Source organism: Aulonocara sp. 'chitande type north' Nkhata Bay, linkage group LG14, assembly GCF_057382095.1.
Source record: "Aulonocara sp. 'chitande type north' Nkhata Bay isolate Kocher_YH1m ecotype deep benthic linkage group LG14, A_spYH_male_GT1.1, whole genome shotgun sequence".
Lineage (NCBI taxonomy): Eukaryota > Metazoa > Chordata > Actinopteri > Cichliformes > Cichlidae > Aulonocara > Aulonocara sp. 'chitande type north' Nkhata Bay.
Window position 1 is genome coordinate 15,393,835 of NC_141357.1, and position 20,157 is coordinate 15,413,991.

The following is a 20,157-nucleotide window of genomic DNA, read 5'->3' on the forward strand; positions in this document are numbered from 1 at the left end:
ATCTGATTCGATTCCTCGTACGCAGGAGTGCTGCACTCTGTCTTGCCCAGGCCCTGCTAAAGTGTCCGGTCCCAAAAAGTCTCATCTCAGCATCAGGCTGGGACTTTGCGGGGGCCACAGAAGGAGGCACATCACCTAATCTGAAGGAGAGCTTCATAGCTTGGATGCTGATGAGCGACCAGAGTGATGAGTTGGAGGACAGCTCCAGACCTCACCCCATCATTTGCAGGTTGGCAGGTTATACACTGATGTTAATATTTGTAGAAGGTGCTTTTATATTCAAAAGATAAGATGTTCCAGTTAAAAAAGTGTTGTTTATAGGATTCTTTTTTCTGTTTGCACAAACTCCAAAACTCAGAAAATTGAACCTTACTTCATATTTTTCCTTTGTTTCTGGATTTTTTCCTAGAATAAAGTTTATCTTGTATTATTGCATTTGTATTTAAGATAAAACCTAAACTTTTCTTTTAATTGCAGAGACTTTCCTCACAATCTTATAGCAAACATCTTGGTCTCTCTTACTCTGAAGGACGCCAGAGTCGGCCTAAAGTTTCTGCTGGGTACTCATGGCATAGAAAGGTGAGGGGAATTCTTTTATTTTTCAACCTCTTTTATTACTATATACAATTTCTAGCCATAACCTGTAATATACAGCCAGCTTCTGCACTGCATCTCTCTCTGCCCTCTCTGTAGGTATTGCTTTGAGATTTGGGAATTAAACTAACCCTCTTTGCAACTCTTTTCTCTTCAAAGTGCCTTTTCTCAAGAGCAAATACCCTCTGATGCCAAAGACAACCTGGAACAGATCGAGAGGCTGTACCAGCAGTTCAGCTTCAACACGTCGCCGTCAGAAGTCCGCAGATTTGACCAGTCGGCGAGGACGGCGTCGGCCGACAGCCGGTTTGCTGCTGTCCCCGGCCTCAGAAACAAGTTGGAGCAGTCCCTGCTCTGCGTGGCTGACAATTTACTCAACTGCTTCTCTCCTGAAGTGAGTCGAAATCGGATGTGTGTGCGCGTATGAATGTTGTTTTGCATGGTAAACAATGACATCTATTGTTTTGGACCCTCGACAGTCTCAGTCCACTCCTCCAGAGTGTCTGGTGCGTTGTTTCAGTCAGCTGACCGCTGTTTTGGCAGCTTACGTCTCCACTGGGTTTCTGACTGAGGAGGAGGCCTGCCGATCGCAGCTCTTCGGTAAAGCAAAGGTAATCAGTTATCTAAAGTCATAAAATCTGATTCCAGCCTGGCTGAGAACCCTTGTTTGTCATATTGAAAGTTGAAATGAAATATGAGCCCCAGATTTAAAGTTTTCGGGCTGTTCTTGCTCATAGGCCCTCGCCCAGGACTTCAGCGGGTTTGTTTCAGGGGTGAAAGTAAAAATGACAGAGGAAGGGACCATGGGCACCCTGAGGTCTGTTATGAAGCTTTGCACACAGTCTGCCAGCAGAAAAAACAAGGTGACAAAGCTTTTCTTCTAGAAAAACAACCATATCTCTTAAAGTCAAAGTCAGGCATTGACAGTGGATTTTAACTACTTTTGTGATCATTCTGCAGGAAAATATTTGTCCCACCTCCTCTGGTTTCTTTATAATGATTCTGCCAGCCAGCCTCCTCAGCGAGCTGGCGGAAATCTGCAAAATGTTGGTAAGCGACAGAAAGAGCATGTCACAGATTTAAAAGACACAAAAGGAAAAACCTTAATGTGAAAAGCAGGCTTGTGAAATCAAGCTCTCTTCTTTTTCCCTTTAGATAAGCACTGCTGCCAGGAGAGTCGCTGTCATGGATGAGGATGACCCCATGGATGATGAGTGGGAAATGACCAGAACTCAGCAAGGCCATGATGTTGACTTGTTTGATGATGGTGAAGAGCCCCAGAGCAGCACCAACGGGAACCACAGGCCCAAAGGAGACAACACCGACACTTCCTGCGGCCCAGGTATGTCGGGTCCTTTCCTGGTTTGTTCCTTTCTTAAAAACACAGACAGCTAAATAAAAAATTAGCACGTTTCATAGACATTGCTCGCTACCTTGCAGGTGCGAAAAGCCTTCTATCAGAAGATCATCTGGCACAGCAGGACCTGGCTCTCCTCGCAGTGTTGGAGTTCCTGTGCGAGTGCGGCTCGGTCCAGCCCGTCCACGGCCTGCTTTTCAAACCCCAGGAAGTGCGGCGCAAGCTGCTGCTGCTGGTGGAGCAGATGGACTTCAGTAAAGCCCTGCACCTCAACATGGTAGGCAGCAGCAAATTTGGAGGATCACCGTGGCAACCCTTTAGCCAGAAACACTCATCTTATCTGGTTTTCTTGCAGTATCTCATCCTGCTGAAGAAGCTTCCTGCTGAGGACTCGCTCTCCCCGGAGGAATTTGACTCGCTGCTCCGTCCTCTGGCGTATGAGAACCTTTCTCTTACTCGTATTTGTTAGACACATTCAATCTGCACAATGTGAATTAATGTGTCTGTGGTAATAAATAGATGTATTTGTTGCTGTCTTCACAGGGACCTGTGCTCTCTGTATCGTCAGGACCAGGAGATCTGTGCTGCTGTACTGATGAGTTTGTTACCCTCCATAAAGAGCCTGGGGAAAACCCATCACATGCCAGAGGAGATGAGACATGTGCAGGGATCCTTGCTGAAAGTGGTGTCCGGATTCTGGTTAGAAGCATGTTTTTACACCATTAATAGATGAACTGGCGGCTCTTTAAAAAAGATTACATTTACATACACGATTTCAATTGTTGATAGAGAAGTCAAGTGTAAAATTACCTTATTTTGAAATTTGAAATTCTCTTAGAAATTCTATTGTAGTCAGAACTGTTACTAATGCTCCTATTGTACTGCGTTTCAGTTTCCTGAGCCATACAGGTAAATGCGTGGCATCTGTGCGAGCTGCTTTAGTGCAATGTCTGGTTGCTCTCCTGGAGGTAAAATCTACGATTAAGCAACAGTGTTGCTGTTTTTACTGCCTGTAAAAGTGTCCCATTACTGCAGCAGCTCTCGTTGTCACTGCTTTTGACTTTTCTTGTTCTTTTGCGTTTGCTGTCATTTCGGCTTGGTTAGGCCGACCCATGCTGTAAGTGGGCCGTCCTGAGCATCAGAACCTCTGACGGAGAGGAAGACCATCCGGTGTCTGCTGTCCTTCCATCTCACCTCGCAGACGCACACCACCAAGTCCGCATGCTGGTAGCCGTTTCAGTGGAGAGGTACGCTTCCTCCGTCTTTTACCACTAATAAACATAAAGCAAGACCAAGATCAGACAGATAAATATGTGCTCGCTGGTATTGTGTCTCCAGGCTGTTTCTGGACATGAGCTCAGAGCAACCAGATAAGAAGAAGATGCTGCCACTAAAACACCAGCAGAAAGCCTTTGAGAATGTTTACTTGAAGGCTCAGGAGGGGATGAAGCTTCCGGTAAGACCGAGCAGCATTACCACATGTCAGCAACTCTTTGCGATTGTACACACACACACACACACCGACTAACGTATTGTTTGTGCAATCGCACACAGAGAGGCTGCTCTTCTGAGGACCGGGAGGACGAGATGTTCAACCGCAAGGCCACCCTGCTCAAGAGCTTGTCAGTCGTACTGTGCTGTAGCCCCGTGTGTGAAAAACAGTCCCTGTTTGCACTCTTTCAGTCTTATAAAGAAAACGATATTGAAGAGCAGCTCATTAAAAAGGTAACAAGCTACTTGAATGCAATTTTGCTTTTACAAGGTCTTGATGCATTGTAAAAGTGAGGTAACACGTGCTTTGGATAACTACTCTGACGCAGATTAATACTGCACCGTATGTCACTATGGGCCATTTTACTGCCAGTAAGAGGTGGGATTTTTGCGACTGACTCTATTGCATGTGGATTTATGGGAGTTCCTTTTTCAAGGCGCAGAATAGAGGGAGGAGAATATTTTAAGCATGCAAACTGATTTACTGTGGTTTAGTAATTGTCTAGGGTGACATGATTTGTCCTGTCCTCTTTTTCACCTCAGATGTTGTGCAGTGTCTCCAGAGCGCTGGGCTACAGGAGCGTAAAAACATTCGTCAGCTCTCACCTGAACTACCTGGTGGCCGAGTGGCTCGCACAGAGACAGTCTGACGACCGCTACACTCTTGGATCTTTCCCCTACAGTCTACTGGATCATGACACAATCCAAGAGTTCTATAAGTGAGAAAACAAGCTCATCTTTGCGTCACTGAGTCACATTTCCTTCTGCTATAGTTACATTAAGCTGGTGTTTTTTGAAATCAAGTGTATTAGGACTGAGCATCCTTTTCCAATACCCTTAAAGCTCTTCCTACCCAGTGCTGATCCCCCGCCTGGTCTTCCTGGATGACTTTGAGCAGGTGAAGTCTATCGGCAGGTCTCTTGACAAAGACTGGAGGCACTTACTGGCAGACTGTTTCCCAAAGATCATGGTCAACATTTTGCCATACTTTGCACTGCCGGGCCAGGACTCGCAGGTTGCACAGCAGAGAGAGAAGGCTAACATGGTGTATGACCTGCTCAAAGATGCCAGCTGTCTGGGTAAACAGGTAACACCAGCTTGTATCGACAGTACTCAAGACTTTTGCTTGTCAGTCCTAAGATCTGAGAAAATGTTATTAAGGTCAAACGCTTGGCTGAACAAGCCATAGTCAAATGATTTTATATACTCTAAAATTCACCTTCTCACATGTGTCCACAGCAAATCGACAGCCTGATCCACAGTAACCTGGCTGACATTGTAGTGGAACTGCTCATGACTCTGTATGAAGGAAGTGGAGCTGAAGAAGACAGAGGAGACCTGAAACGCTTTATTGGGTATTGGGATATTTGTCCTCTAGTAGTTGTTTTTTTTATTTCCTTTTACTGTTCATTCATCTAAATACTCAGTATGGTAACAAATGGACGTCAAAATCAGTGTTTAATATCTCTCAGAGAGCTAGACCCGGTACCAAATCCACCATACTTCAGCTCATATGTCATCAAAGCTACACTGGACTACCTCAGCAAGTGCCACGGTGCCAACCACAAGTCACTGGTAGCCATTCTGTCAAAAACCCCGGTATGATGTCTCATATATCGTCACCCAGTCAAACTTTTTTTGTTTTGATAATAGTCACAGTGTTCCGTTTTCTGTTCTATGTGCAATGATGTTACATCTGTCTGTAGATTTCTATCCAGAGGATTCTGCTGGCCGTGTGCGAAAGAACAGCGGAGACGACCAACAGCTACGAACGGCACCGCATCCTCCTCATGTACCATTTGTTCGTCAGCCTGCTGCTCAGGGAGGTGAAGGACGGTCTGGGTGGAGCCTGGGCCTTTGTTCTCAGAGATATAATCTACACGCTCATTCACCATATTAACAGCAGGTTGGTGCACTCGCAGGCAGACTTACACACTGGTGTGAATCCTGAGTAAGTCAATCAGATGATATTATATGAAATTAAAGTTAAAGGCCCACAGATGTGGAACACGTTACCACTAGAAATAAAAAACAATAAGTGATTTTGAAATTTGTAACGCCAAGATAAAATCATAACTTAAACCAAAGCAAGTCTGATCACTTGTAATCACTGAAATTGGTCCTTTCCCATTCTTAATGGCTGTTTTTAAGTGTTTATATGTGTATATATAGAAGTTGTTGTTATCCTTTTTCATATATATATATATATATATATATATATATATATATATATATATATATATATATATATATATTATAAAAAAGCAAAAAATCAGTCATTTTTTATACTATTCCTGTTCTGCTATTATCATTATTATGATTGTTGTTGTTTTCTAGCATTACCCGGTATCTCGATACCGCTAAAAATTGAGCTAACTTAGCTACATTAGTAGCGCGGTTTTAGGCTAGGTTACAGAACAGTTTTTCTACATTTCACACATATTGTGCTGTACATACATAAACACTGTTTTCCTGCTGTTCACAGACCAGTTCCGTGTGATGAGGTTTCTACCCGCAGCCTCGCTCTGTGCTGTGACCTGCTGGCCTCCGTGTGTCACGTGTCCCTGCAGGTCTGTGATGATGCTCTGGGCTGCCACCTACAGGTCATCATTGGAACTCTAACTGCTCAGGTGACCAGCCGACCCTCCATCTCAGAGCAGGTAAGTGATTGCATGCCAAAGCGTGGTGTTCGTTGAATGTATTTAGTACACAGCATACAGTTCAAAACTTTTGGGCCGCCCATAATTTCTTAATATTTTGATAGGAAAATGGGAAAGACAGTTTTTAGGAATACCACTTCTTGTTTTTCAATTTGGTTTCAATTCAGTTTTATTTACACAAATCACAACAACAGTCGTTTTAAGGTGGTTTATATTGTAAGGTAGACCCTACAATAGTATATACAGAGAACAACCCAACAATTTTATGAACCCCTTTGAGTAAGCACTTTGGCAACAGTGGGAAGGAAAAACTCCTCTTTAACAGGAAGAAATCTCCGGCAGAACCAGGCTTGGGGAGGGGCTTCATCTGCCGAGAGCGGTTGGGGTTAGGGGAGGAAGACAATCTGGGTCTTTTTGTGCACAGACAGAAGGATGGACTGTTTGCTGATAACAAACTCTTCTTTATTTCATATCTTTGTCTTAGAATAACTGTGGCTCCTTTTCAGTGTGCATGATTTTGATTTTGAATCCTCTTTTTGCCCTGAAGGTGCTGAGTCTGCTGCAGTTTCTTGTCATAGAAAATCAGCAGACGTTAAAGGAAGCAATCAGAGGGTTGGAGCCTTTCCCTAATATCCCTGAATTCAGAGAGCTGCGGGCTGTACAGCACAAACTCAAATATAACGCTGGCACCTTCAGTCTGAGACAGGTAAAAGCAGCAAATACATGTGTAAATATAATGTCCTCGCTTTAAAAGTCTATTTAGATCTTCTCTCATCATATTGATACGGAGAGTAATGAATTTTTAATTATCCCCCCTGCAGGAGATCGCCCACTTCCTGTCAGTGACGTCCTGTGACTCCTTACCTCTGACTAGACTCGAGGGGTTAAAGGAGCTCACCAGACAGCTGCATGACAACAAAGGACAGATCAGAGAGCTTCTTAAAGAGTGCCACGGTATGATGCTAAAGGAGGAAGAGTGGTTTCTGCGTGAGAACGATTGCATGTAAATGTTTTCCATCCGTGTCGTCCTTTTTAGCCGACGCGAGCGACAGTGTGCTGGTGAAGTTGGTCCTCAATCTGCTGCAGCTCTGTAAACTAGCAGCCGGCCACCCTGGAGGAGCTGACATTCAGGGTAAAACAAATCAAAGCTGTGTTGTCTTCCATGTCAACAGTTTGATAAGATTCCGTTTGGCAGTGCTCTCATAGCTCAGTCCTTGTGCTGCAGAGGCGGCAGGCAGCTGTTTAGGAGAACTGGGCCCAGTAGACTTGTCCAACATCGCCCTTCTCCATGGCAGAGACCCCCTGTATGAAAAAGCCGTCTCCCTCTTCGAATCCACCGAGTCTCAGTGTCTGTACATCGTCCTCAACTGCACGAACGACGCGCTCACTCAACAGCAGTACGCTGACTCCTCAGATTCTGTAGCTATCAGGTTTTAACTCATGATGATGGAAAAGCTGATGTGCTCTGTGCTGTGGTTGTCTGCCAGAATCGAGGTGAGACAGGCAGCAGCTCAGTGCCTGAAGAACATCCTCGCAACTCAGTCAGGAGTCGACTTCTGGGAGCAACACAAAGGGAACAGAGACCCCATGCTGACTTACCTTAACCCATTCAGAACAGCCAAGAATAAGGTGGGTTTTAGATATTTGTGCGTGTGTCTGCAAGTTACCTCACGGGAGCTCACAGCAAGCTCATGCATCTGATTACTGGCTGCCATCCATGGTCAGGCGGTTGCTGTGGCTGCCAAGGAGAGCACAGAGGCCAGAGGAAACCTGAAGAGCCAGGAGTTCTGGATTCCCCAGGCGGGCAGCCATAAGAGCTGGCTGAAGGCTCTGTGCACAGCGCTGCTGGACAGTGGAGGGGTCAAGTGTGAGGCTCTGCTTTTGTCCCGACCACTCTGCCTGGTGAGTTATCCTAAGAGCTGTGTAGAAGTCGAATGGCTACATTACTTAATTTGTGTTTAATTAGTTAACATTTGTAGTCATATACTGAATGTCAGTACAGCCTACTCCACCTTATTCCTTCTGTGTCGCTCCATTATTCTCTCCATATTTAGGTGTGGGTGGACTGCTGTCAGAGGTTACTGCCTCTCATCATTCACTCCATTCTTCTGGATGACTCCGATGGGTCGTTTAGGGACTTGCTCTCCTCCCACATTCAGGACTTTTTCAGCTTTTGTTGCAGAAGCGCTCAGGCCTCGAGTCGCTCCGCCACTCCTCTCACGTCTGACTCTGGTCAGTTTGAATCTGTGACAAATATTATTGATCCTGTTCCTTATATTTTGACAGTGGACGATAGATCATATTTAGTGTTTGTTTGCTTTGAGATGAGGGTCTATGTTATTCTCTGCAGAGTCCGACACTGCGAGCCAGGGCGTGCATGATAAGACCTCTCTGCGTACCATGCTTGCAGTTATTGACTACCTCAGACACCAGCAGAGGCCACTGGAAGCTGACGGGTTTGTAGTCAGATATTATTCGATTGGACCTGCTCTTATCTCTGCCCCAGTAAACCTGCTGTAGTATGAATGTAGAGCTTTGCCTTCTTGCAGTAAATCCTTTGGCACAGTGTGCGACTCAAACTTCTGGCTGGATCTGAACTACCTGGAGGTGGCCAAAGCCGCTCAGTCCTGCTCAGCTCACTTCACCGCCCTGCTGTACACCGAGATCTACGTGGACAAGATCAAAGCTAACATGGAAGAAAGTCGCAAGTATGCAGCAGCTTCATTTAAACAGTAACAGGAAAAATAACTTTATCCAGCTTTTCATTTTTGATCCATTCATTTCCTGTAACTGCAGAACCAACTCCAGAGCAACGCGGAAAATAAATTTCGAAGAGAACAGCCAGACCTTCACGATCTCCAGCCTGACCGAGAAGAGCATAGAAGACACCAATATCAGTCTGCAGGTTGGTTCTTCGTGCTGCACACATAGTTACACAGGCTGCTTTGTTTTCTAAATGACAACATCAGGTCAAAAAAATGGGAGGAAAAAAAAGACAGCCACTTTTGGCAACCAGGAAATGCATTGCCATCGAAGCTGATCTTGCATTTTGTTGTATCATCATTATCACGCATGAGCTATTTTATCTGTTTTTAAAAGACTTTCTTGTTCTCCTCTCATTTTTGCATATTTATAGGAGCTGCTGATCGAGGTGTATCGCAGCATCGGGGAGCCGGATAGTCTGTATGGCTGTGGTGGCGAAACCATGACCAGCCCCCTGACAAGGTAGAAAATTTCAGTTAGATCTTTCACACGGTCACTTATTCCTCATTAGGCTTCAGTCATTATCAGATCTGCTGATGCCGTTTTGCCGCGTGAATTCACAGGATTCGCACCTACGAACATGAAGCTATGTGGGGAAGGGCCCTGACCTCCTACGACCTTCACTGTACCCTTCCCGAGGTCACTCGGCAAGTGGGCATTGTGGAGGTATGATTGAAATGATACTATGACGAACCACTTCCTCCAAAGAATGTTTTAGATTGAAATCTTTTAGCTTTTAGCACAGTTTCTTGAATCTTTTGGCGACAGGGTTTGCAGAACTTCGGTCTAAGCAGCATCCTGGCCACCTACATGAGGGGTCTCGAGAGCGAAGGGGTCGAGTGGGGAGCTGAGCTGCGAGATCTTCGCTTTCAAGCAGCCTGGAGGAACACCCAGTGGGATTTTGAGCTGTCAGAAAGGTGAGGGAAGCATCTGCTGCATGAAACGCAACTAGAATCTCACAGTTAGAAGCTAATTATTTTTTTCTCCAATGTCTTGCTGTTGCAGGAGTGAGAAATCCAATCCTGGCTTTCACGAATCTGTGTTTTGTGCCCTGCAAGCACTCAGGAATAAGGAGTTCTCCATATTTGATGAAACTCTGAAACAGGCCAGGTGCGGTGGACAAAATATGGAGTTTTACCCTCTGGTACGACACCTTTATTTCTGCTTTATAACGCGTATGCATTTCTTCAGGGGTGCCGAGGTGGAAGAGCTACGCAAAGGCAGTCTGGAGGCCGTGTCATCTCTGTATCCAGCCCTCAGGAACCTGCAGAGCGTCAGAGAGCTGGAGAGTGTTAAAGAGCTGTTCTCCAGGTGACTCAGGCAGAAGCATACCACACAGTCAGTAACACACGGGACGCCTCCTCTGGACTTATTCATGTTTAAACTCTTTTTTTTCTTTTTTACATCAGACCCTTCTCAGACCTCATCCTGAGAGAAGTTTACAGCCAGTGGCGGCACCACTCTCAGCTCCTCGTTGACAGTGACTTTGCTTTAGTAGAACCCATCCTAGCCGTCCGCTCTGTGGCCCAGCACACCCTGTTGTCCAGGGTGGGAGAGCCCGACAGCAGCCAGTACCTCAGCTCTGTTCTCACTGACCATCTCATGGACTTGTGCCGGTTAGCTCGCAAGGCCGGAAACACGCAGGTAACATCCACAGATCCACAGGTGAAGGTTTGAAGCACTGTTTTCCTTTCATTTACCACGTGAATATCATATGAAGGTTGCCTCTAACCTCTATCCAGCTGGCAGAGCGTGCAGTCTACCAGATGAAGCAGCATGCCGGCGGTGGAAGGACATTGGCGTCGCTACCTGTGTCGTCGTGGCAACTGGAGGAGGCCCAGGTTTTCTGGGCAAAGGGAGAGCAGGGTCTGGCTCTGGGCCTGCTGAGACAGATGATACACAGCCTAGAGAAAAAGGTCAGACGGGCACATAACGCTGTGTTGTAACTAATGCAAAACAGTAAGATTAGCTAAGTTCAATCCAAATACCAAGATGGGTTATTGAGCTGGTTTGATGTGTGTTGCACAGGTGGATTTAAATCCTGCGTTAACACCAGTCTACACCGAGTCCCTCAGGCTGTGTGGTAACTGGCTGGCAGAAACCTGCCTGGAAAGTCCTGGAGTCATACTGGAGAAGTACCTGGAGAGGGTAGGAAGAAGCTTTTGGCATGAGCAGTCGAAGCTTTATTAAAAGATTAAAAGGGCAGAATTGTGGCTTGTTATCACCCATCTGAAGCGTTTTCACACATGTGGAGTGTCCATAGTTCCTGGAATTAACAAAGTGGCTCCGGTTAAGAGTTATTTTCTGGTATTTTCTTTTCGTGTGAAGAAGAGCGACCAAAACAGGAATCTTAAAGGTCTCAAACGCCCTAAAATCTACACACACAGCTGGGATCGCCTAGAGAAATGAATGGTTTATTACCCGTCGGCCTGGCAGCATGCGGGCCTTCATACGCACACACCCTCACATGAATAATTTATTTATGTCCAGACAAATTAGGAGCAGGCGAAGACATAAATATTAAACGTCTGCAAGTTTACACTTTATGTCCTTTGGCTACGCCAGATTCATATAGACAAAATTAAATAATTCATGTGTGTGTCTGTGTGTGTTTTATACGTCTGAATCGGGTCACAGTTTTGTAGTGACATTTTTTTGTGCATCTGGTTAAATCTTGTTTTACATTTTTTTTTTAATGTTTGTGTTGATACCTGTAAATTTTGCCTGATTTTTGTTTCCTCACGTGAGAACAGCCCTGTACTGTTGAATTAATAAAGGTCTCATCTCTGCTCAGGCAGTGGAGGTGATAGAGGGGGAATCGGGACTTCAGGACTCCAGGCTCCAGAACCAGCGGACTGAGGCGTTTTTATCTCTGGCCCGCTTCTCTGACGCTCAGTACCAGAGCATCGACAAATACATGAACTCGTCTGAGTTTGAGAACAAACAGGCCCTGCTGGAAAAGGCCAAGGAGGAAGTGGGCTTGATAAAGGAGCATAAAGTGACCTCCAACAGGTTGATTTGCACATTTACAGCTCGATGTATTGCATTTAAGCTGAGGTCCAGTTACAACCAAAGAAAAAGTGAAGGCCTGTTTCCAGCCTGTCTTTGTCCAACTTCACAGGTACACAATAAAAGTGCAAAGAGAGCTGGAGCTGGATGAAAAAGCCCTGTCCAACCTGCGGACGGACAGAAAGCGCTTTCTGTGTAAGGCTGTGGAGAATTACATCCAGTGTCTGGAGCAGGGTGAGGAGCACGACACCTGGGTCTTCCGGCTGGCTTCCCTCTGGCTGGAAAATGCTGACATTAAAGATGTGAATGAGATGATGAAGGTCAGTAAAACGTTCACATATCTGCACTGAATCTTAGAAATATAATCATCTGACAAAGCTTTTTGTTTCTGTGTTAACAGAAAGGGGTGAAACAGATCCCGTCCTACAAGTTTCTGCCTCTCATGTATCAGCTGGCCGCCCGCATGGGAACCAAAATGGCAACTGGCGTCGCAGAGGATACGGGATTCCACGATGTCCTCAATGAGGTAACGCGGCTCTTTTATTCATTATTGTGAGCAGAAACCGCATTATATAAAAGGTTTGCTGCAGCCACGTCCAGTTTATTATTTGTACTCCTCCTTCCTCATAGCTGATATGCCGAGCATCTCTGCAGCACCCTCACCACACGCTCTTTATCATCTTCGCCCTGGTCAATGCCAACAAAGACGAAAACTTTTGCAGGTCCCGGCAGTCTAAGAGTGCTACGCGACAGCTCTCGCAGTTTGATCTGGTGAGTGTGATGTTTCCATCCGTTTTACACGATTCTCTCCATCATGCGGAGCTTAAATATGACACGTCGATTGTCACGGTGAAAAAAACTCATGTTTAACACATTTGCATTAAACGAGGACAGTGCCGTTGCGTTTTGAAACTTTGGGTGTGTTAAATTTTGTAACATGAGAAACAAAAGAATCACCTGGTGTGTTTGTTTGTTTGTTTGTTTGTTTGTTTTTTTTAAACTGTTTACATGTTCTCCCTCATTCAGGAGCGTTCGGATGTCGCTCGGAAGATCATCGCCACCATCAGGAAGAAGCGAGCCGAGATGATCCGAGGGATCGAGCGCCTGTGCGATGCCTACATCACCCTGGCTTACATGGATGCCAGCAGACACAAAACAGAGAAGAGTGAGTTATGCTTTATTCACTCGCTGGCCACTTTATTAGGTGCACCATGTTAGGAGTGGGTTGAATCATCTTTTTGAATCAGAGCTGCTTTAATTCTTCGTGGCACAGATTCAGCAAGGCGCTGGAAAGATTTTGCTCCATGATGTGAATCTTTGGTTTCACCAAATGCCAAAGGTGTGAGTACAGTGAACTCATTGTCATGTTTAAGAAACCAGTTTGAGATGATTTGAGCTTTGTGCCATGGTGCCTTATCCTGCTGGGAGCAGCCGTTAGAGGATCAGTACACTGTGGTCATGAAGGGATGAAGACTTTTCTGCTCATAGTTGCTCAGGTCCACTCAGCTGTTTATTTGCTAGTAGACCTAACATTCTACAGTTATACACACTCAGAGGTCGTGAGTATATGTTATGGTTGTGTGCATTAAATGTCCGCTGCTTAGACATCCTTTGTGTCCTTGTTTGGTTTCAGAGGCCATCCCCATCCCCGCTGATCAGCCCATCATGCAAATTAGAGACCTTGAGGAGGTCACCATACCCACAATGGAAATTAAGGTAAAATACAACTTAAAAACATACAGAGAGAGAGAACTTTGCTGCTTTCAGACTTTATATAAAGTTTTGTTATTTAAGTGTTACTGGGGTGATCCATGTTTAGTGTATAGTGTCATTTTTTGATTGGTTTGATTGAATTATTTGTCTCATATTTATCGTGTAAACAGGTGGATCCGTCCGGTGGTTATGAAAACCTGGTGACTGTCAGGTCCTTCATGCCACACTATCACCTGGCCGGAGGAGTCAACCTGCCCAAGATCATCGACTGCGTCGGCTCTGACGGCAAAAGCAGGAGACAGCTGGTCAAAGTAAGCGTTTGTGCGTGTCTTACGTGTGCTTTTGACGTCGGGGTTTTTTTTGTCTTTCAACAAATCTCTTCTCGTGTGCCATTATAGTCTGGCCAGCCCTGACGGGAAGGTGCTCACAATTTAAACTTGAGTTTTTTTCCATTTAGCTTTGGCCATTGCTAATGATTAATCCTGTTTTTGTACCAGGACAAACAGGCTTTCACTCCTTTATAATGAAAACAATCGTTAGCAGGCTGTGTGTTTGTGTGTGAGAGCATGCTTGTGTTTGCTGACACGTTTGACAGTCAATTGAAGGCTAATGATTTACCACTTGGGAGAGTCGTGGTGAAACTTGAGTTTTGTATCTGTGTGCTTGTTTTGCATTAATATTAAACTCACAACAGTCAGCAGCATTATACGGCCTGGGAGTTTGACTCAGCAGCTGACAAAATAAGATGAAAGTGAAAAAAAACAGGAGAGTTGAAACTGTGTGTTTGATTTGGTGGTGAAAAAAAAGCTCTACAGCGCAGCATCGCTATGTTTTGCATGGTAGTGTTATATCGATTCAGGGCAAGCAAACACCTCAGTCACACGAGTAAAAATAGGTCAGCAGCCACTCGCCTAGCTTGGGAGTCAATGCACCTACTGCTCCGATTACCACGGGGACCACTGTTACCTTCACCCTCCACAACTTCTTGAGCTCTTCTCTGAGCCCTTGGTATTTCTCCAGCTTCTCGTGTTCCTTCTTCCTGATGTTGCTGTCATTCACTATACCTCCATCGATCACTACGGACGTCTTCCTCTGCTTGTCCACCACCACTATGTCCGGTTGGTTAGCCACCACCATTTTTGTCCGTCTGTGTCTGGAAGTCTGACAGGATCTTAGCTCGGTCATTCTCCACCACCCTTGGGGGCATCTCCCATTTTGACCTCGGGACTTCCAGGTTATACTCGGCACAGATGTTCCTGTACACTATGCCGGCCACTTGGTTATGGCGTTCCATGTATGCCTTGCCTGCTAGCATCTTGCACCCTGCTGTTATGTGCTGGATTGTCTCTGGGGCATCTTTACACAGCCTGCACCTGGGGTCTTGCCTGGTGTGATAGACCCCAGCCTCTATGGATCTTGTGGTCAGAGCTTGTTCTTGTGCTGCCATGATTAGTGCCTCTGTGCTGTCTTTCAGTTCAGCTTTGTCCACTGGTAGGATTTCTGGATGCTCTCCACTTCCTCTATCTGCTGGTGGTACATAGCATGCAGGGGCCTGTCCTTCCATGAGTGCTCCTCCTCTTGCTCGTGTTTCTGCTGCCTGAGGCATTCAGTAGAGGTATTCACAGGTGTTGATAGCTTGGATCTTGTTCTTCCCACTCAGCTGACTCCTCAGCTGACTTGCCTTACTCTCTGGTTGCTGTTCCTGTTTGTTTCTGTTTGCCTTTAGGATTCCCAGGTACTTGTAGCTGTCCTCAATGTCAGCGATGTTGCCTTTTGGCAGTTCTGACTACTTTCCCTCTCTTCGTTACCATCCGACTACGCTTCTCCAATCCGAATGACATTCCAATGTCGTTGCTGTAAATCCTGGTTGTGTGGATCAGTAAATCAATGTCTCGTTCACTCCTAGCATACAGCTTGATGTCATCCATGTAGAGGAGGTGGCTCACAATTCCTCCATTCCAGTTTCATTCGGTATCTATAGCCAGTCTATCTACATATACATATATAGAGAGGATATTGGATTGACTGCAGTCACTCTCAGAGAGCTCTTTGAAGGTTTGTAAATAGCTGCTGTCTAATATATAAATGCAGACAGATTGCCAACATGTTGCCATCAGTCTGAATGAGTCTTTGTCAATGACATCAACTCGAGGAGACGCGACCCAACTTGGCCACCAGCTGGTTGTATTGTGGTTATTTTCCTATAGGTTGCACATTTCTCGTAAATGTGAATTCTCTCTGTTTTCGATGGTTTTTCACAGTTATTTACTGTATTACCAAAAACAGATTGCATGTAATTGCCAACTTGACCCAATTCAGTCACAGACAGCAGCAGACTCTGACAGCAGGTTTCATTGGCAGGTTCCATATGTGTGAAAGTCTCATTTTGCAGCAAAAAAATTACTTTATCTTATTGAATTAAAGTTTTACTCTGAGGACATAATTTGTGGTTGAAAAGAGGTGATAACTTTCATATATCATGTGATATCATTGTGTTGTGAGTTGTGTGGTGATTCCCACTCAAAGAGATTTACAAAAATTCTCCTCCCCATGTACATTTCAGTACAATATTGTGTTTCCTCTTGAAACTCTTGAATTAGCTTACAGTACTTCTACACCTTTTCCCCATCATTCAGAAAATTCAAAATGCACAAATATTTTCTACTACTTTTTACCAGATATTTCCCACCTCACTAGATTCATGTCACATGTAGTCATTAAAGCACGGGTGTCGAACTCCAGGCCTCGAGTGTCGGTGTCCTGCATGTTTTAGATGTGTCCTTGATTCATCACGGCTGATTCAAATGGCTAAATGACCTCCTCAGCATGTCTTGAAGTTCTCCAGAGGCCTGGTAATGAACTGATCATTTGATTCAGGTGTGTTGACCCAGAGTGAGCTCTAAAACCTGCAGGACACCGGCCCTGGAGGCCTGGAGTTTGACACCCCTGCATTAAATTGCATTCAACTTCAAAGTAGTTCCTCCAAAGTTGTCTTGCCTGAAACTCAGAGGAACTATCAACTGAAGAATTCAGCCATTAACAAATGAATGACTGCAAACGTCATAAAACTCCCAGTGTCCTACAGAACTCAGTCTGTCTGTTCTTGTTTTGTTTCTATGGCTGTGAAGCAGTTTGAGCCCTCACACGTGATACTGGGCTGTACAAATACACTGAACTGCACTAAAATAAAGGATCGTTGTGATGATTTTGGTCACCTCACCTGTGAGTGATTTTAGTGTTTTAATGCAAACAGGGTCAGGACGACCTGCGACAGGACGCAGTGATGCAGCAGGTCTTCAGCATGTGCTCCATGCTGCTGCAGCGCAATACAGACACACGCAAGAGGAAGCTCAACATCAGACGATACAAGGTTCCCCGATAGACGCACATCTGTGGCACTGCTTCACATTTGCTTTCATCTCTTTTTCCCTTCGTTGCTTAAAAAAAATCTGTCATATACTTGATTCCAGGTGGTGCCTTTCTCACAGCGCAGTGGCGTGTTAGAGTGGTGCTCTGGGACGGTGCCCATCGGGGAGTTTCTGGTGGAGCCCAATAAAGGAGCTCACAAACGCTTCCGACCCCAAGATTGGGCCAGCCTAGCCTGCCGGAGGAAGATGTTGGTATGGCGGTGCTGACAGGAAAACACTTGCAACATGGCAACACATGCTTGCTATGGGTTCAGAACTCACAGCTGTAGTTTTTGTTGGGCTGTCACTGCAGGACGCTCAGAGACTTGCATTCGACGAGAAGCTGCAGGCCTACAACGAGGTGTGCACGAAGTTCAGGCCGGTCTTTAGGTATTTCTGCATGGAACGGTTCCTGGATCCCGCAGTGTGGATGGAGAAGCGGCTGGCTTACACTCGCAGTGTGGCCACCTCCTCTATAGGTACACCGTCTCACAGAGTAAAGCTCATTATGTACTGTAAATACAAGATGCCACAAACCGAAGGGCGACATATAATTGATGTGACTTGAAACTAAAGTGTTGGTGTTGATTATTATTAAGGTGATTCATGGATCCCGGTTTGCTTTGTACATAAAACACCACCTTTCACCTCAGCGTGTCAACATTTTGTTCTCAGTTGAAGTCCAGAGTTGAAAGAAAACATTTATCAGTCATGACACAGAATTAAAAAATATACATTAAATATACACACAACGAGATTTCATATTATCTCCAAACGACGATCCAGTAATTGTAAAAACAAACCTTCTGTTTTCTGTTTTGTGTCCACAGTTGGCTACATCGTGGGTCTGGGTGACAGACACATCCAGAACATACTGATCGACGAACAGACTGCAGAACTGGTGCACATCGATTTAGGTATTCTTACACCAAGAAGGTCACTCTTTGTTTCAGAAAATGTTTTTATTCCTCCAGTGTGGATGCCCCTTTTTCTTCACTGTGTGTGTTTTTGTTGTTGATGTTTTAAAGGTGTGGCCTTTGAGCAAGGCAAGATCCTCCCCACCCCTGAGACTGTCCCCTTCAGACTCTCCAGAGACATTGTGGACGGTATGGGCATCACTGGAGTGGAGGGAGTTTTCAGGAGGTTAGCTCACGATTATGCTCAGATGTTGCTCTTATTTGTCAGCAGTGGTCTGGGACCTTCAGGCCCTTTTATACTCATACATGGAAAACTGGAAGTAAAGACTCTGTGACAGAGCACGGCAGGCAACATGACAAATTTGAATCAGACATGAAAATATAAACTGAAGTGGAGGTGGGTTGCAAAGTGGCTTGCAGTAAAAATCGACCCCCTGTCAATTCTGAGGTTTTACAGGACATAATAAAAAAATGATCTGATCCTTTTATTGTATGAGTAGCTAATCACCATTGATTGATGAGTTTCCTTCACGATTAATAAAGTTTTATAATTTGAAATAGCATATTACATTGTGTCATTAAACAAACTTCCTCATTAATCTTTTCTCAGACCACAGATTAAGATTCATGTTGGGAAATCTGTTGCTATTTAGACATTTTAAACATTTAGCACTATAAATAATCTGAACCCTGCTTTCCCTTTCAGATGCTGTGAGAAGACGATGGAGGTGATGAGAAGTTCTCAAGAAGCTCTGTTGACTATTGTGGAGGTAAAATCATGGGACGGTTTACACCGAGCTCTAAGTATTATGTTTTATTCTGTAACTTCATATTAAGGAGTGCTTTTGTAAGTTTCTGTGTCTTTGTGCGTTTTAAATAGGTGCTGCTGTATGACCCTTTGTTTGACTGGACCATGAACCCCCTGAAAGCTTTTTACCTGCAGCATGACGAGCAGCAGGAGCTCAACGCAACGCTAAGCTCCACTATGGGGGGAGATGACATAGACAACAGCCGTAAATCCAGGTAATCAAGGAGAGAAGTGTCAGAATCGGAGCTGGCGAGGTTTTGTGTGTGTGTGTTCAGGCTCTTCCCCTCATATTCTTTCCAGCAGTGACAGTCAGAGCTTCAACAAGGTGGCGGAGCGGGTGCTGCTGCGGCTGCAGGAGAAGCTCAAGGGAGTGGAAGAGGGAACGGTGCTCAGCGTGGGAGGACAGGTCAACCTGCTCATCCAGCAAGCCATGGACCCCAAAAACCTTAGCAGACTTTTCCCAGGATGGCAGGCCTGGGTGTAGACTGGAAAAAAGTGATATCAGGGAAAAAGTGCAAAAAAAAAAGTTTATTTTGGTTGAAAAAAAGAGAGGTGGGAATTTTCATTCTGACTCAACAGATCAACATTAGGAATCAAGCCAAATCACAAAAATTATTAAAAAAGACCAAATAAGTGTAAGTGTGTGTGTGTGTGTGTGTGTGTGTGTGTGTGTGTGTGTGTGTGTGTGTGTGTGTGTGTGTGTGTGTGTGTGTGTGTGTGTGTGTGTGTGTGTGTGTGTGTGTGTTTGGAAGGCTGACATGTTTGCTGTGCATGTTTTATGTTTCACCCAGATGAATGTGAATGTTGCTAAGTGACTGTATGAATGTGAAGTACCATTTAAAGCCTTCTCCAGGCGTCATTTCATGTCTGTTCTTTATTATCAGGTAAAATGTTTTTGTTCTTTTCCTGTGCATTGAATATAAGGCTGCTTTGTCAAATGAGTACTGTATCATTAAATAAATAAAAAAGCAGTCAATCCAAAAGCATGCTGGCCTGATTAATGCATTTCATTTTCACTTTAAAATATCCTCTCCATATTTTCTTGTCGCTCAGCCACTGCATCACTGAAACACGCTGTGTCTACCTGCCTATACGTCATGTTTTCAGTACCTTTCCACTGCACACTCGGCGTTACAGTACTCACTCACTGCTCTGACACTTAAGCAGATAACACCTGTGTCATGTTTAGACTCGCCAACTCGTCATTGTCTTTGCTGTGTGCTCAGGAGGGAAACAAACTGATGCTGTGTGAAGTGTAGGCGTGACAGTTTTCATACAAACTCTTTATTTGATCGCATCCATGTGAGAATGAGCAGAGCGGAGCCTGGGAGGAGATGCCGGAGGTGCTGGCAGTGATGTGGATGAGATTATCTGAGTGAAAGATTGCTGCTGGAGTTATCACAGGGGGATTTTATTTCAATTTTTTCAAAATACAGAT

The 20,157-nt window shown here is 44.9% G+C and overlaps 1 protein-coding gene and 1 pseudogene across 3 annotated transcripts in view; one reads left to right on the plus strand and one right to left on the minus strand.

The window, feature by feature from the left end:
- Positions 1-19,705, plus strand: part of atm (ATM serine/threonine kinase) — a 25,029-nt gene extending 5,324 nt beyond the window's left edge. For 2 of the 3 annotated variants that reach the window (XM_086261155.1, XM_086261154.1), the window contains exons 11-63: positions 26-229; positions 478-579; positions 754-988; positions 1,074-1,205; positions 1,332-1,457; positions 1,555-1,644; positions 1,750-1,936; positions 2,035-2,228; positions 2,307-2,386; positions 2,495-2,650; positions 2,844-2,919; positions 3,056-3,198; positions 3,290-3,407; positions 3,506-3,676; positions 3,986-4,161; positions 4,286-4,529; positions 4,682-4,797; positions 4,915-5,041; positions 5,149-5,348; positions 5,928-6,102; positions 6,650-6,808; positions 6,924-7,056; positions 7,139-7,234; positions 7,328-7,499; positions 7,590-7,731; positions 7,828-8,004; positions 8,157-8,334; positions 8,453-8,558; positions 8,652-8,810; positions 8,899-9,007; positions 9,239-9,327; positions 9,429-9,531; positions 9,634-9,782; positions 9,871-9,975; positions 10,057-10,176; positions 10,275-10,509; positions 10,608-10,781; positions 10,894-11,013; positions 11,660-11,877; positions 11,987-12,194; positions 12,275-12,400; positions 12,505-12,645; positions 12,901-13,039; positions 13,508-13,590; positions 13,758-13,898; positions 16,841-16,957; positions 17,058-17,207; positions 17,308-17,473; positions 17,825-17,911; positions 18,023-18,137; positions 18,618-18,681; positions 18,792-18,934; positions 19,020-19,705. In XM_086261155.1, coding sequence (XP_086117281.1) covers positions 26-229; positions 478-579; positions 754-988; positions 1,074-1,205; positions 1,332-1,457; positions 1,555-1,644; positions 1,750-1,936; positions 2,035-2,228; positions 2,307-2,386; positions 2,495-2,650; positions 2,844-2,919; positions 3,056-3,198; positions 3,290-3,407; positions 3,506-3,676; positions 3,986-4,161; positions 4,286-4,529; positions 4,682-4,797; positions 4,915-5,041; positions 5,149-5,348; positions 5,928-6,102; positions 6,650-6,808; positions 6,924-7,056; positions 7,139-7,234; positions 7,328-7,499; positions 7,590-7,731; positions 7,828-8,004; positions 8,157-8,334; positions 8,453-8,558; positions 8,652-8,810; positions 8,899-9,007; positions 9,239-9,327; positions 9,429-9,531; positions 9,634-9,782; positions 9,871-9,975; positions 10,057-10,176; positions 10,275-10,509; positions 10,608-10,781; positions 10,894-11,013; positions 11,660-11,877; positions 11,987-12,194; positions 12,275-12,400; positions 12,505-12,645; positions 12,901-13,039; positions 13,508-13,590; positions 13,758-13,898; positions 16,841-16,957; positions 17,058-17,207; positions 17,308-17,473; positions 17,825-17,911; positions 18,023-18,137; positions 18,618-18,681; positions 18,792-18,934; positions 19,020-19,203 — 7,660 coding nt within the window. In that variant the 3' untranslated portion in view covers positions 19,204-19,705. The remainder of the gene's footprint in view (positions 1-25; positions 230-477; positions 580-753; positions 989-1,073; positions 1,206-1,331; positions 1,458-1,554; positions 1,645-1,749; positions 1,937-2,034; positions 2,229-2,306; positions 2,387-2,494; positions 2,651-2,843; positions 2,920-3,055; positions 3,199-3,289; positions 3,408-3,505; positions 3,677-3,985; positions 4,162-4,285; positions 4,530-4,681; positions 4,798-4,914; positions 5,042-5,148; positions 5,349-5,927; positions 6,103-6,649; positions 6,809-6,923; positions 7,057-7,138; positions 7,235-7,327; positions 7,500-7,589; positions 7,732-7,827; positions 8,005-8,156; positions 8,335-8,452; positions 8,559-8,651; positions 8,811-8,898; positions 9,008-9,238; positions 9,328-9,428; positions 9,532-9,633; positions 9,783-9,870; positions 9,976-10,056; positions 10,177-10,274; positions 10,510-10,607; positions 10,782-10,893; positions 11,014-11,659; positions 11,878-11,986; positions 12,195-12,274; positions 12,401-12,504; positions 12,646-12,900; positions 13,040-13,507; positions 13,591-13,757; positions 13,899-16,840; positions 16,958-17,057; positions 17,208-17,307; positions 17,474-17,824; positions 17,912-18,022; positions 18,138-18,617; positions 18,682-18,791; positions 18,935-19,019) is intronic. The other variant, XM_086261157.1, reaches the window with a different exon arrangement.
- On the minus strand, positions 14,291-15,515 carry LOC147314315 (uncharacterized; annotated as a pseudogene).
- Positions 19,706-20,157: the final 452 nt, after the last annotated feature.